The sequence below is a fragment of the Pavona decussata genome, unplaced genomic scaffold (genome assembly GCF_977016875.1).
Source record: "Pavona decussata unplaced genomic scaffold, jaPavDecu1.1 SCAFFOLD_49, whole genome shotgun sequence".
Lineage (NCBI taxonomy): Eukaryota > Metazoa > Cnidaria > Anthozoa > Scleractinia > Agariciidae > Pavona > Pavona decussata.
Window position 1 is genome coordinate 965001 of NW_028145471.1, and position 13598 is coordinate 978598.

At 39.7% G+C, this 13598-nt stretch overlaps 2 protein-coding genes across 6 annotated transcripts in view; one reads left to right on the forward strand and one right to left on the reverse strand.

The window, feature by feature from the left end:
* Positions 1-88, forward strand: part of LOC146481518 (copper-transporting ATPase 1-like) — a 28296-nt gene extending 28208 nt beyond the window's left edge. For all 3 annotated transcript variants that reach the window (XM_085108296.1, XM_085108297.1, XM_085108299.1), the window contains one exon: positions 1-88. This exon is cut by the window's left edge and continues 394 nt beyond it. The gene's annotated coding sequence lies outside the window, so the exon portion shown is untranslated.
* Positions 89-10304: 10216 nt separating this feature from the next.
* LOC146481519 (uncharacterized) overlaps positions 10305-13598 on the reverse strand; it is a 50756-nt gene continuing 47462 nt past the window's right edge. For 2 of the 3 annotated variants that reach the window (XM_085108314.1, XM_085108313.1), the window contains exons 13-20: positions 13329-13374; positions 12970-13017; positions 12794-12847; positions 11933-11964; positions 11682-11727; positions 11438-11466; positions 10838-10883; positions 10305-10512 (exon numbers count right to left, since the gene is read on the reverse strand). In XM_085108314.1, the coding sequence (XP_084964440.1) occupies positions 10441-10512; positions 10838-10883; positions 11438-11466; positions 11682-11727; positions 11933-11964; positions 12794-12847; positions 12970-13017; positions 13329-13374 (373 nt within the window). In that variant the 3' untranslated portion in view covers positions 10305-10440. The remainder of the gene's footprint in view (positions 10513-10837; positions 10884-11437; positions 11467-11681; positions 11728-11932; positions 11965-12793; positions 12848-12969; positions 13018-13328; positions 13375-13598) is intronic. The other variant, XM_085108315.1, reaches the window with a different exon arrangement.

The window sequence follows — 13598 nt, forward strand, 5'->3', positions numbered from 1 at the left end:
TTTTTTTTTTTTTTGGTCTTTTTTATTTCAACTCCAATGAAGAGTTACAGAGAAATAGCTACAAACATACATACAAGCTAAGAAAATACAATACAAGACTTAGCTTAACAAAAATCTAATAGGCAAAATGGTAGGTCTTAGTTCTATGGCATTTAAAGATTGATTTGTAATTTTGAATTGTGTTTTCCTATGTCAAGTTTTCTTCTCAGAACAGCAAGGAAGGTCTCAAAGAAAACTATATATAAAGTGTCCGGCGTTATCTTCTTTTCGTAGATCGTTTGAGGGTATTTTAAATGAGTTAGGGTTAGGGTTATTGTTGTGAGCTAACACAATTTAATATGTTACGATTCGTTAGCTGAATATTAAGAGGCGCAAAAGGTTTTCAGAACGGGAGTGTCTACCCTTATCTTTCTGAGTTTCCGTTGTCTTTCCGAAAAATCCTAGCTGACATCTTTAAACAACAATTTTGTCCCACCTAATTTTGCCAAGTTGCGCGGAAAGTTCAACAAAGGAACTTCTATTTAACCAAATCCAGATATCTGATTCGATTAAGATCTTCTGAACAAAGATTCACCAAAACTAACCTTGAGATGCCGTGGAAAGCAATGAGTAATTCAAAATTGCAAACCAATGATCCTGCGTTGACTTGCGGAAACAGCCGGGAAGGTACTGTGTCTAGTTTTCACTGATAAAGTACACGTGAAACAGAGCGGAAAATTTTAGGCTACTTAAACAGGCTAACGCAACTTTGGGGTGGCAATACATAGAAAGTTATGTCCCGACAAAAACGACATATGTAACGTCAGAGTGCGTTCATTTTTTTTTCGTAACAAGTATATGAATTCTCAGGAAAGGATTTTAAGTTTTTCGGGCTTCACATTTTGTTATAGTTGGGAAAACGGGCCCAGCATAGGTTTTTGAAGTGGGATAGCAGTAGTTTTCTTCGATAAATTTTTTTTTCGAAGGATGTAAATTCAAATATGTAGCCGTAGAGACAATTTTATAATGTTGCAACATAGGTTAACGAATTGAAGAAACAGAAACACGAGGGTTTGGATCATAACTTTTTTCAAAACTCAAAGAACGTTCGTGTAAACTTTGTATAATAATATTTTTTTAAAGAAGTAAATAAGTAATTACATAAATTTGTTGACAAAAACTAATGTGATCTGATAAGACAGCCTAGGTCATTTCCGTCTCCAGTCCCCAACACCCGCGGAGGGTTGGGACGAATTTATAGTATGTGTAGGATTGTAATAAAGATTTTAAAATGAAACTGAGCTCGATAGCTGTTGCAAATGTTCTCTCAATGTGGCAATTTTCTGTGAAACTCCTTATTTTTGGTTGTTTTTTAATATCTAAACACAAGGTTGCCTTCCAGAAACTTTTTCGCTAAAATTTACTCCATTAAAAATTACCTTACGACGCGCTTAGCATGATAACATAATTTGGCGCCCTCTCTCCAAATACCGCTGCTTTGTAATAAGCGCAGCCATTGAACAAGAGTGTGCCTGTGCAAAGAAAATATAGTCCACCAGAATCGTCCTACCTGCATGTAAATTTGCGTGAAGTGTCCCTCTCCGAAGAGATCTGTGAGCTTAACGGAAACAACATGTTATGGAATGCCCTTCTTGTCACATGTACTGGCTTTGCGGGACCTTCATTGCATCCTTGCTATTGCAGTTCCCCTCGCAGTTTTCAGAGGCTGCTTTGTTGAAGTACGGGCCACAAAAGACCAAGAAACAATAGGCCATTTTACAGTTGCGTGCTTAGTGAACTGGCCTTTGATTGGAAGCAATGCTGGGGGTGACCTTGTTTTGATACAAACCTCAGTGCAGGACACTGAGGGTGCGTTTTTTTGGGAAAATCCAAATCCGGATTTTTGATCCAAGATCACTCGGATCATGGTGCATCAAAGGAACCGACGATTCCTTACCCAGAGAAGATTCGTCGGTTCCTTTGATACACCATGATCCGAGTGATCTTGGATCAAAAATCCGGACTCGGATAACGCACCCTTAGCTGCAATTTGCACCTGAACAGAATTTAGCTCCGGCCATGTGGGCCACTTAAACTCGTAGTGCGATTTTATATTTAACCAGTTGTTCCTTTAACAACAAAATTTTAAGTGCACGTTCTTTTGTAATGAATGACTGAAAGATCGAGAGGCTGTGTGTCAGGTCTATCAAAACAAGTGTACTTGTCAACTCGTTTCCAGCGCCTACTATTTTGAGACAACATTTTAACCCAGAGAGTCCAGGGACAATCCCTGGCGACATTGCAAACAGCTAATTTGTAGTACAATGGAGAATCCTTGGATAGAGTCTGTGAACAAAAACACACGAGTTTGTACTTTTAGACACTATCCAATTTGCATTTTTGTCATAAGAACTCGAGGCAAAGCAAGCCAAGGCGACACTGGGAACCACCTCGAAAAAATAAAAAATGTTCATATGTTGCAAGCGTGTAGGTTCCCTTAAACTGACAATTAAATGCACATTTTCATTCGCCTTTTTACACGGAATGCCCGCAGGGTAGGCCGAGTCTAGGTTTGGGTCGGGTATTTTTTTTTTTTCTTCATCGTAGCCAAAAATCTGCACATTAATTTATGCATTAAACTATGTCCTCTCCTAGTAAGGATGTATTGTTCTGATTTTCTTCAACAGAAGCGGCCCAATCAAAATCAATTATCCAGGCACACATCACGAGAGAGGGGACCCACTCATCCCTTCCTGTGTGACGTCAAATCATTATTTGATTAAATTCTGCCCTCTCCCAGAAGGGATTTATTGTTCTGATTGTCTTGAACAAAAACGGCCCAATCAAAATCCATTATCGGCGCGTTTATCACGAGGGAGGGGACCTACTTATCTCTACCTGTGTGACGTCAAAGCAAATCATCATTTGGAAAAGTTGTTTTCGTTCAATGGCGGCACATGCATGTATGAATTTGAGACTCTGATCTGTCGTTTTCAGAAAGAAAACAAACCTTTTTCAAGCGGTAAATCGAAATAATAACTTCTAAGTAGTACTCGACAGTTTAAGAGGGAATGTCTACTAACACCGAGCGAGGGGTGGCACATGATAAAAAATGAAAGTCGTTCACAAATTGACTAAGGATACCCTATGGTAGTTCTAGTAACGTGGTGGTTTTGATTTCTCGGAATTCTTTTTTAAACCCAGAAAAATTGAATAAAATGTGTTCGGGCCCAAGTGTCTATAAAAGCACCCAAAATAGACGTGTCCCATACCTTCTCTCAACTTCGCTCTGTTTAATTCGCATAGATAAAAAACCTCATTTTAAGCTTGGAAATGTGCAGTTGAAGTGTTTACGAATCGTTTGAGGCCAATAATAGATCTCCGCTTTAGTTTTGAAGGTCATGGGGAAGGTACCGAAAGTTACTAAAATTGGCTCAGTCGAAATTCTCAATTTGGCGCACTTTTTCAGGAGAGAGTTTCCCTACCCGGTAAAACACCGAATCACTTGAAATTTAGAATTCTTGATTGACGAAATGCCGTTCTAAAAGCAGGTTTAAAAATCAGTTTCGGGCTTTCTATCAGCGCTAAGAACTAACGCTCTCAAAATCCCGATAATTGCAACATTATCTGTCAACAACAATAAGCGATAAACATGTTTGTCAAAATCACCGAAGACTTTTGTAATTTTTTTCCTTGTTTCCCTCAATAGTACGATGGACCAATCAACAGAAAGCTCATATTTAGCTCACCTTGAATAAGATGTCATCTAAGTATCAGTTTCTTGGCTTAATGCACCATACAAAGCCATCATAGCTCGAAGGGTTGATAATTGATCTCCTTCAGTGACTAATGACTTCTGCTATCGCATTCACGTCACTTGGCAAATGCCAATTGAAGGGGCAAAAATCCTTTGACGGTAACAAAACCTTGTCGGCTCAAAGAAAATATTAACAGAAATATCTAATTTTAAAGTTCTCCACAGTCATCTCAGAAACCGCCGGACTTTATAATCTTCCGTCTTCGATTGTTTTTGACTGTACTTGTTTCGGTCACGCAACGGCTTCCTTCGGAGTGTTGGTTTTTCTTACATATGGCCAAAATCGAAAAAAAAAAAATTCAAACATCAGGGCGTCTGAAACTAGTTCCTTTAAAGTTATTTGAACATCCAAACGTGACTGTTCACGCATTAACGCGGCTTTTGAATTTCTCCGTGAACAGTGATGTTCGATTCAGGTTGTTTATTTCACGACGGTCATGGCGTGTGCGTGAATGGTTTATTCAGCAAGGATAATTGCTTGAATGATGTTTTAACGAGAGGAAATTGAACAGATACCGGTATAAGGTGATATAAAAAAATTGTGACTTAACGAGAACTTTTTTAGTTTCTCAACCAGAATGACGTTCGTTCTTTTCGCATGTGTCGGTTTGCCAACATAAATAACAGCTATAAACAAGATAAAAGATATACAGACAGATAAAGAGTTCCGTGATCACTGATGATAACAGTACCTGAAAAAGGGTTGGGTGCATCAATTCTTCGTTAACAAGATCTTTAAAAAAGTTCAGTTTTCTGTTTAATCGTTAATTTTCTCTGATCTGTAGCACTTTTTTTTTAATGTGTTTATTTTAGTTACAATGATCTGTTGTGTTCTTATAAACACCGCCGTTGTTCTGATTGAAATATCGTCACGCACCCGATGGACACAATGATGATGCTGGAACAATTACCAAATATACAAAATTTCTATGTTATAAAACACTTGTAGATTTTTGTATTTACGCTGCGTTTAAAGAATTTTCTGATAATTTCAATCATCCTAACGGCCATTTCGGTTGTGACCGGGTGAAATCAGCTTGTGGGATTTGCGGATGCTTCAATTATCTGACAAGGTGGTCAAACAGAAAAAAAGTGTTTTAGTAAACCGTTCAAATCTTTCTTTGGTGCAACTCTAGTGCAAAACCGTTAAGACAACAACAAACTTAAAGGACCCTAGTCAGCCTCCGCCATTTTCGATGCCATCAAAATTATTGATATTGCATGGTGAAGCTAAATCTTATTGCTTTGTGTTCCTGAAAGTATGTTTCATTATCTTTAGTAGTTTCACAGTGATTTCGTTCATTTCGACATGCTCCGAGTAAAATATAATAACCAAACTCTCGCATATAAACAAAAACAAAGGCGTGGCTGGCTAGGGCCCTTTAATGCATACCTCGTGAAATTTCACAAAACAAACACGTTTCGGGACAACACTAGCAGTATTCGAATAAGTGATGTTGAGCTTATCTTAGCGCGCGCGTGATTCTTTCTTCCGCTACATTTCTGTGTAAACCATTATAGACTTGCCACAAGTCGACTTCTTATGCACCGAAAGAGTGACCAACAAGGCGACGGAGTCGTGAGCCGAGCACCTGACTGGACTCCCACGAAAACGGACTTTGAAAAAGTCTAACCTGTCCCATCTTGGCCGGTGCAGAGGTGCGTACCGATGACGAGATCCGCATGGGCTCTCTTAACATACTGCAATACTGACAAGGTGAGAATAGCAGACCGTGGAATAGGCAAGTCAGAGTCCATAGCTTTATTGCGACAAACCGGTGTACTGATTCCATTGGGCTCTTGAATTGGTAAGGACACCTTAATTTTGTCATAAACGCTGGCCTCCTCTGTAACTGATTTACGAACAATGGGCCAATTTAGTTTGGAAACAGTGCAATCCAAACGTAGCCTGGACCCACGCAGTCGTCATTTTAGGGGACATCGTATTACCTGCTCCCCTAAAAGCGGCTGCTTGGGAGTATAACCCAAACGTAACTAGCATTTGTCTTTTTCGTCGCCGGTGTTTTGAACTTTAAACTAATCACTACATAAATCAATAAGTGAGCTTAGCAATCTTTTGCATAGGTATATGCCGTGACCGCGGGCCTATTGCGAAAGCTACCGAGGCGACACCAAAAACAGTACCAGAAACTGCAAGCATTGGATCGAGCCCGAGGGGATTGGGGGGATGGGGGGGGGGGGGGGTTCTACTCATAGTACACAGTATGTGTGAAACGATAGTAAGAGTTAAAATTTAGGTGTGAAAGGCTCGGCCGCAAAGACATATAGGAGCCCCTTTGGCTTGTCCTTTTGCACAGTTCAGTTTTGGAACATAAAGTAACTTTATTATATCACATCAGGAGCTACATTTAGGCCTATAGACGCACTAAATTCGCACTTGGCACCTACAGACGTCAGCCCTATTAGGTCTCAGCTAAAACGCTCATCGGAAAATGCGAGCGGACGAACTTTGATGGTGGACAAGGGGTGGCTCCTGTCAGGTACATGCCAAGAAATGACACCACATGAGACAGGCGCCCTGTCTCGCGCAATACGTTCACCAGACACGCTGCGTCGCGAGCTCTCTAGTGATAAACATTCTGATGTCGCAGCACACTGTTGATGTGCTAAACGGACTTAAAGAGGAGTTTGCATTGACTGTGAAGCAAGCAAAGGCAAACATCTTTACATCGTCATGGAAGGCCCACATGCCGGCGCTTTATCAACCAAGATGCTGCAAGGGTCGACGTCCTAGAGCGACCCGAAGAGTTATCAGTTTTGGTTGTCCGAAAACCAAAGTGTGCGATTCAGTAAACATGGTATACTCCTTCGCATGTCAACATAGCTCAAATCCTATCTAGAACTCCTTTTTTTTTTCTTTTTTGTCTTCTGGAGACGGAGAGGGGCAGAGAATCCCCTTCCATAACTTCACAAGTACAAAAAGCATGGCAATGTCGGCTATGAGACTCCGAGGAGAGATCGTACGTTCAAGCATGTCTCCTCTGGGGTCCGTGATGGAAGCGGTTGTCATATGGCCGACACCAGCTCTCCCTAGAGCGCGAGACGAGAAGTCCTTTGACAGAGCTTCATTCGACTATGCGGAGAAGCTTGCGGTACAAACCACGCTGTTACCGGTGGTCAGCATAGTCAGTAAGAGAGCAACAGACTAGATATGGTATGGATACTCAAGTCAAGTGCGTTACGAAGGACTCGGTTCTAGTTCAGAAGTCCTATTTGACAGCAAACCGGAAGTAAAGCAGACCCTGTATGCGACACTTGCAGGATCAGACCTTGGTGACATAAATACTGAAGTGTGATCCGGTCGACCTCATTGCCTGATGAAGACTAGCAGAAGCAGTCGAAACGTCGCGATCTACAACTTGAGTAACTACATCGTGAAACAAACCATTATTTAATTTATTACAATGTATTGCTGTGACAAATGATCCAGTTCAAGATCAATGATTGATGTGTGCTGAAGTAGCTAGCAACCTTAACAGCAGGTTTCTTCTTGCACGTTGCCTCGAAGAAAGCACTGGTAAATGATGAATCAAAAGACGATAACGCGCCGCTGTTCGGGAAAATGAGCACGCGCTCACCCCATCCCCGCCCAACCCCTATTTTTCATTTACCATTAGGAAATTTGTATTTCCTTTGGCATTGACCTCTCAGCTGTAACAATTCAATGGAAAAAGCCATACATCGACAAACTGCATTCTCTTTGTCAAGGATGCGCAAGACAGCAGTGAGGAGTGATTTTTTCTGGCTGATAACATTGTTTTGTCCCATCCCCAAGAGAACAGTCAGGGATGAGACCGTAGTGACTTTTGCACGAAGGCGAAAACCAAGGCGTTAATACTTAGTGGTTCTAACAAGAAAAGTGTTCCCCAAGGTTTCACCTCATTAAAATGCAGAGTAACATACTTTAGCAAGGCTTGCTTTGTGGCTCAGTCCTTTTGGTGTGTATAGATGTTAAGGACGGTGCCTACTATTGTTACTGCGCATACGTTCTGCGCATCGCGAGATACTCGGGTTTCCTATGGGTGTGCCTACTAATACAGGGATATTTTTGCGCGGTTTAAAACTATACGGAGAAAGCAGAACTTACCAAATGTTTTTGGTATCTCAAAAGAAAATTGGGGGTAACCATGCATTTTTCAGAGATAATAAAGCCTCAATTTAGGAAAAAAATCCCATACATTGCTTTATATTTTGGTGTTTTTTAGAGATATTATTGCTTAATTATCTCTGAAAAATGCGTGGTTACCCCCAATTTTCTTTTTGGATTCCAATAGGCCTTGCTGAGATCTACTTTTCCCGCATAGTCATAAACCGCACAAAAATACTTCGGTATTAGTAGGCACCGTCCTTAAAAACATTCGGCTATAAATCATCGGTCCTGTCCACACTTCGGGTAAAGATTTCATTGTTTTTAATTTGTTTTTTGTTTTCAGCATGTCAGGATACACGTTTTCACCCAACATAGTCAAACCTAACGTCACGTGAATTAAAAAAGCGTGACATTTTATTGTGTGACTTATGCCATAAACAGAGTCGAACAGTAATCCACGAGCGCTTTCGCTTCAAGTAAATCCTGCGAACGGATCTCGAAACGACAGCTCAAAACAAAAAAATCGTTTCGAAATTCAAAGAAAATCAAACTCATCTCCATTTTAAACGATCTTCAAGTCGAAAAGAAGTGGTCCGATGGTAAGTCATTTGAGTTTATTGTCGCTCCATCGCAATAAGTGATGATAATTTATCTTGTTGACTTCAGACATCAAGATGGCTATATAATTATGAAAGGATACAAACACAACCAAATATCTTATTTAGACAATGCTTTATTGCAGTTAGCGAAACATGACCTTTCACTGGTGGTTTAAAGCCGAATGCCGAGGTAAACTACATGAAATTTCAATAGTTTCTCTTAGTTTGGTTGCAGTCGTGTGCAGTTTGTTCACACGTTGATATTGCGATTTTCGTGATTTTGAGACCTCTAATGCTCGGCGCTGGTAAAAAGCCCGAAGCTATTTTTTAAACCTGGTTTTAGAGCGATACCTCCTCAATCTATAATTGTAAATTTGAAGGGTTTTAGTGTTTTACCGGATCGCGAAATTTTCTATTAAAAAAGTGCGCCAAATTCAGAATTTGGAGGAAGCGAATTTTTGAGACTTTTTGTGGCTCCTCATGACCAGGAATATTCATCCACTGGAGTATTTTTGGACTCAGATACTTAATAAACATTTCAAAAGCAAATTAATTTTCAAGAAGAAAACTGGGTTTTCTTTGATGCGAATTGAACAGAACGAAGTTTACGAGAAGGTGCGAACCATGTTTATTTCGGGTGTTTTTCACACCACGAGGGGCCGTCCCTGTTTTTTCTATTTTTTCCGGTTTAAAAAATATATTTCAGGAAAAAAATCTCACCACGTTTTTTAAACTAGTACGGAGTATCTCTGGACGGAATATGCAGAGTTTTGATTTTTTCATCATGTGCCACTTTTTTATGATTTCGCTCGGTCTTAGTAGACATTCCCTCTTAAACGGTGGAAATTGGGAGAGTTCACAGCGAAGAAATTACGCTTTCACAAACAGATCAAATAATTAAACGCGAAGGAAACCAGACCAGTTTCAAAGGGGTCATGACGTTATTGCAGAGTAATTTCTGGTATGATTCCCAGTAACACAACGATAAAATATCACGCAGTCTCTCTGAATAAAACCGTTCAATTATTTCAATTGCGAAGGGAGGATAGTTTTTAAAAATCTCCGAAGCATACAATGGGGAATAAAGGAACAAATGGGGCTACATTAAGCATTCCGTGTAAATGCCATTAAGGGCATCTTGTTTAACTCGTGAATGCGCGCATGCACAATGAAAGAGTTATTGCCATGTGAGGTTTTTGTCACTTGGTCGATGGGTTGTAAACTTTATTTCCGAGTTGCTGTGAACCTCATTGTGAAAGCGAGGCTAATAACCGAGGTTTATCATGAGTCTGTATGCGGTGCAGGATACCAACTCTAGCATGTCTTTCAATCGCACAAACCTAGAATTTCACCCTAGAGAAACGAAAACGTTTTCAGCGTAGGAAGAACGGTGAACTTGAGGTTAAGTATATTCGATTTTATATTGAGAGAACACGAGCTACTTCAATGTAAATCAGGATTAGCTGTTGAATTCTGTGTTGTATTAAGTTATATTATAAAAATTGGAGAGCGGCTCTTGGACAAATCCAGTTGTTTTTGGATGATTTCCCTTCGTGCGCAACAGCTGATCATGAGGACACTGAAAAGCTAGAGATTGCCACGTGATACAAACGCGAATTGTAACATACAGAATAACAGTGCGATACGCTCGGTCCTCAGATCCTTGGTATATCGACCTTGTTTATAACCGAAACAAGAATTGATCATTTAAAAATATCATTTCCATATCAAAGGACATTTAACAATATTTAAGAGTAACATGCATTTAAAACTGTATTTAGACAAAATCTCTCCAAAATAAAAGACACGTTCTTTTATTCCTCTGTTGGCATAACAACATGAAAAAAATGTGTATTTACAAACAATGGCAGTGTTGCCTCAAATAGGAATATATTTACAGATAGTATTTCAAATGTTAAACTGAAGACGTGTTTTCACTTGCGCCTGAACAGTCGGCGGAAAAGTCGTGTGAATACACCAGGCTTCTTGTTCTTTTTATCCGCACTCTAAGGGAAAAAGAGAAAAACTGTGAGGACTAAAATCAGTGTAGGCACAATAGCAACCGTAGGAGATGCAAGCTAATAAAGGTAAGTGAAGCTATATTATAAACCAAATAAAATCTTACAAGGTGCTTAGTTCTGTTGTTAAGCACGCAAGGAAGAGACAAGTGCACTCAAAAAAGTGGGTAAAAACACTCGTCAGTGGCTGGCGTTTCACCCTGCAACTCTCTCATGCTCTCGTCACTTTTTTTCTGCGCGCTTTATAACAAAACAAAGCACGGTAAACCTAATTCCTTTAATAATTATAACAACTTTCAATGATCGTACTTACTTGGGCCTGAAGGAGTGCAATTTTCTCACGGACGGCATCAATCTCACTAAAGACGAAAAAAAATTGAGAAATCTCTGTGAAGAAAGAGTTTGGAAGTGGCTACCGCTTGGGATTTCGGGTAATACGAAACATTTTGAGGCTATTGGGGGCGAGAAAGAAATTTTGTTCAAGAGCCCACCCTAAAACACAGAGTGATATAAATTTTTTCGCCATATCTTTCCGGATCCCACACGCTTACTGGCACCCGCTATTTGTGAGGAGACAGTACTTTCAAACGGCCTTGTCATTAAATGGCGGTGTTTCAGTAAATTTAGCCTTTATAAAAATGCAAGATTAACGGCTTTTAGTTAGTTACGCCTGCGAAGTTACGCCGCATCGGCTTGTACTTTCCAAGATAATGAAGTCAACGCAAATTGCCTCCCCCCCCCCCCCCCCCCGCTCCAACCCCGCGTTCCCCCGGAAAGTCTGAGTCTTCTATCGAATGGTCCCTGAAGGCGAACACAAACGAACTCTTTTTGATTTGCATACATTAACCACTGTTAACTAACCGTGGGAATAGATGAACTAATATAGATTTGCTGCTTCAAGGTCAATACTTACTTATCTTTTTCATTTAACTTCATCTTGGCCTGAAAGGAAAGGATCAACGGTTAATTGATGCTCTAAAGGCAGTCGAGCATAAATGAATAATAACGTTTACCATGTTATTAACGGCCTCAGACAGAAGACAGGAGTTTTGGAGAATTACATTTACTGTAAGGGAAGGAAAAAGACCGTTCGAGAAAACAGAGAAACGTCATCCTGGAAAGAATTTAATTTAAATCAGGTAGATATAAATATTTACCTCGAGTCGCCAGATTGCAAACTCTCTTTCGATCCTGGCATTTTGGCTGAAATTTAAGAAAATAAAGTTGTTAACACAGTTTAACAATCAATCAAAAAATTATTTTGACTACCATTTCATTCTATTAATTTTAGACTGAATTTTGTGTTGTATGTAAACAACAAACCGGAAGAGAAAAAACACGGCGTTTTCAACAAGTGCTGTTTTTAAATGATCATGACAAGTTCACAATAGAATTCATGTCTCTTTACCTCGTGACCTCGGCCTTCTTTTTCTGTAATTCCTGCAAGGGATCAAAGCCATTTGATTTTGAGTATGAATCTAATTTCAAATAAAACTCTTGCCGCCAACGTTGTAAGATCCCAAGGGGACGGGGGTGGGGGTGGGTTCTATACGTCCACCAACCCATTTCCTGTGAATCATCCTCGGTTGACATCACTTCTCTTTAAATTGAAGAAGGGACGTTTTAATGTTCATCCGTGATGAGACGCTATCAGCCATTGGGTCCATCCGGCAAACATACTCGGCTGGTTAGAATTCGCCGTTAAAAAACGAGTAAAAACCTTCGCGTATATTTTTCTTATTCAAAAATAATGCGTCTATGTGTTATAACAAGTGTCCATCTCCCCACGTATGGCGTCCTAGAATTTGTCTTCCCTGGGGCATTTGACAATCTTGTGAATTCACCTCGCAGCGCTGTCACTTCCTTTCAATTATAAGGTCTTCAGCAAAGATGATAAATTTGTGATTACGTAAGTCTAAGAAGGACAGAAATGAGATGGCAGATTCACAAAACGAACCATCACTGGAGATTAATACCGAGAAAGTAGACTTATGTGGGACTTAGTTTAGCCTCAATTAACTTTTATTACGATAAAGGTTAGCCAATTAGAAACGAACAAATCAAAGTCAACTTATGTTATCAGTAACCTGGTGCATTTGAACAACTTGTTTGTCCTACTGTGAGGTATTTGCCAGGTTCGTTTGCAAAAACTTCTCGGAATTAATAGTTTCTTTAATTTGGTTATTTTGTTCATTCAAAGGTGAACAGAACCATTCTACGGTTTGGCTCATTACACGATCCATTCTTCCTTATGATAAAAAAAACTAACCTGAAGTCTTCTTTCAAAGTTTCCAATGGCTTTATACATCTCCATGCATTTATTCTATATAGCAAAAAAGAAACATAATTTGAATCTTATTATAACAGCATGCGAAATTTTTCCTGAAGAGCGCACTGTCAAATAACTGGTTTATATCAAGATACACGAACGAAGTTACAACAAACCTGAATTTCGTGCTTTGTTTTTTCAATAGCAGCTCTTTTAGCGTTGTTCTGTAGAACAAAACCGAAATTATTTCTAGAATAACAAATTTTCCGTTCCCCGTTTGCGCACTGAAGTTTGATAATTTATTAGCCTATCTTACGCAAAATGCATACAGAATCAACAGAGATTATGTTGAACACACACTTTTCCAAGAAAAGGTTGTTACGCCACCAGATTGCTTTTATTGTTATTTAAAGTAAACAGGTGTATTCAAGGACTGTTCCTTAGAGTTGATAGCGTCAAGACATATCATACACTTCCAAGCTTTCCTGGATAATGAAAAGTGAATAGTGCACAAGAAAGCAAAGGTTTTACTCACCGTTTCATGGACCGCATTTAATTCCTTGCGGGCAAACTCCAGCTCTCTAGAAATAAGGTATATATAATGATGTCTATGATAACTAGAAGCACTTTCTGTCGTCACAGTATGGTAAGGTAAAACTCGCACTACTGACAAGCCTCAATGGCCTTCATCGCCGGAGCTTGGGACCAGCTAGGAATATTTTTACTTCCCACAATAGATAGGAAACAATCCATCACTGAGTTACTCAAAGTAATATGTCGCCGGTACCCACTTGTACACCTGGGT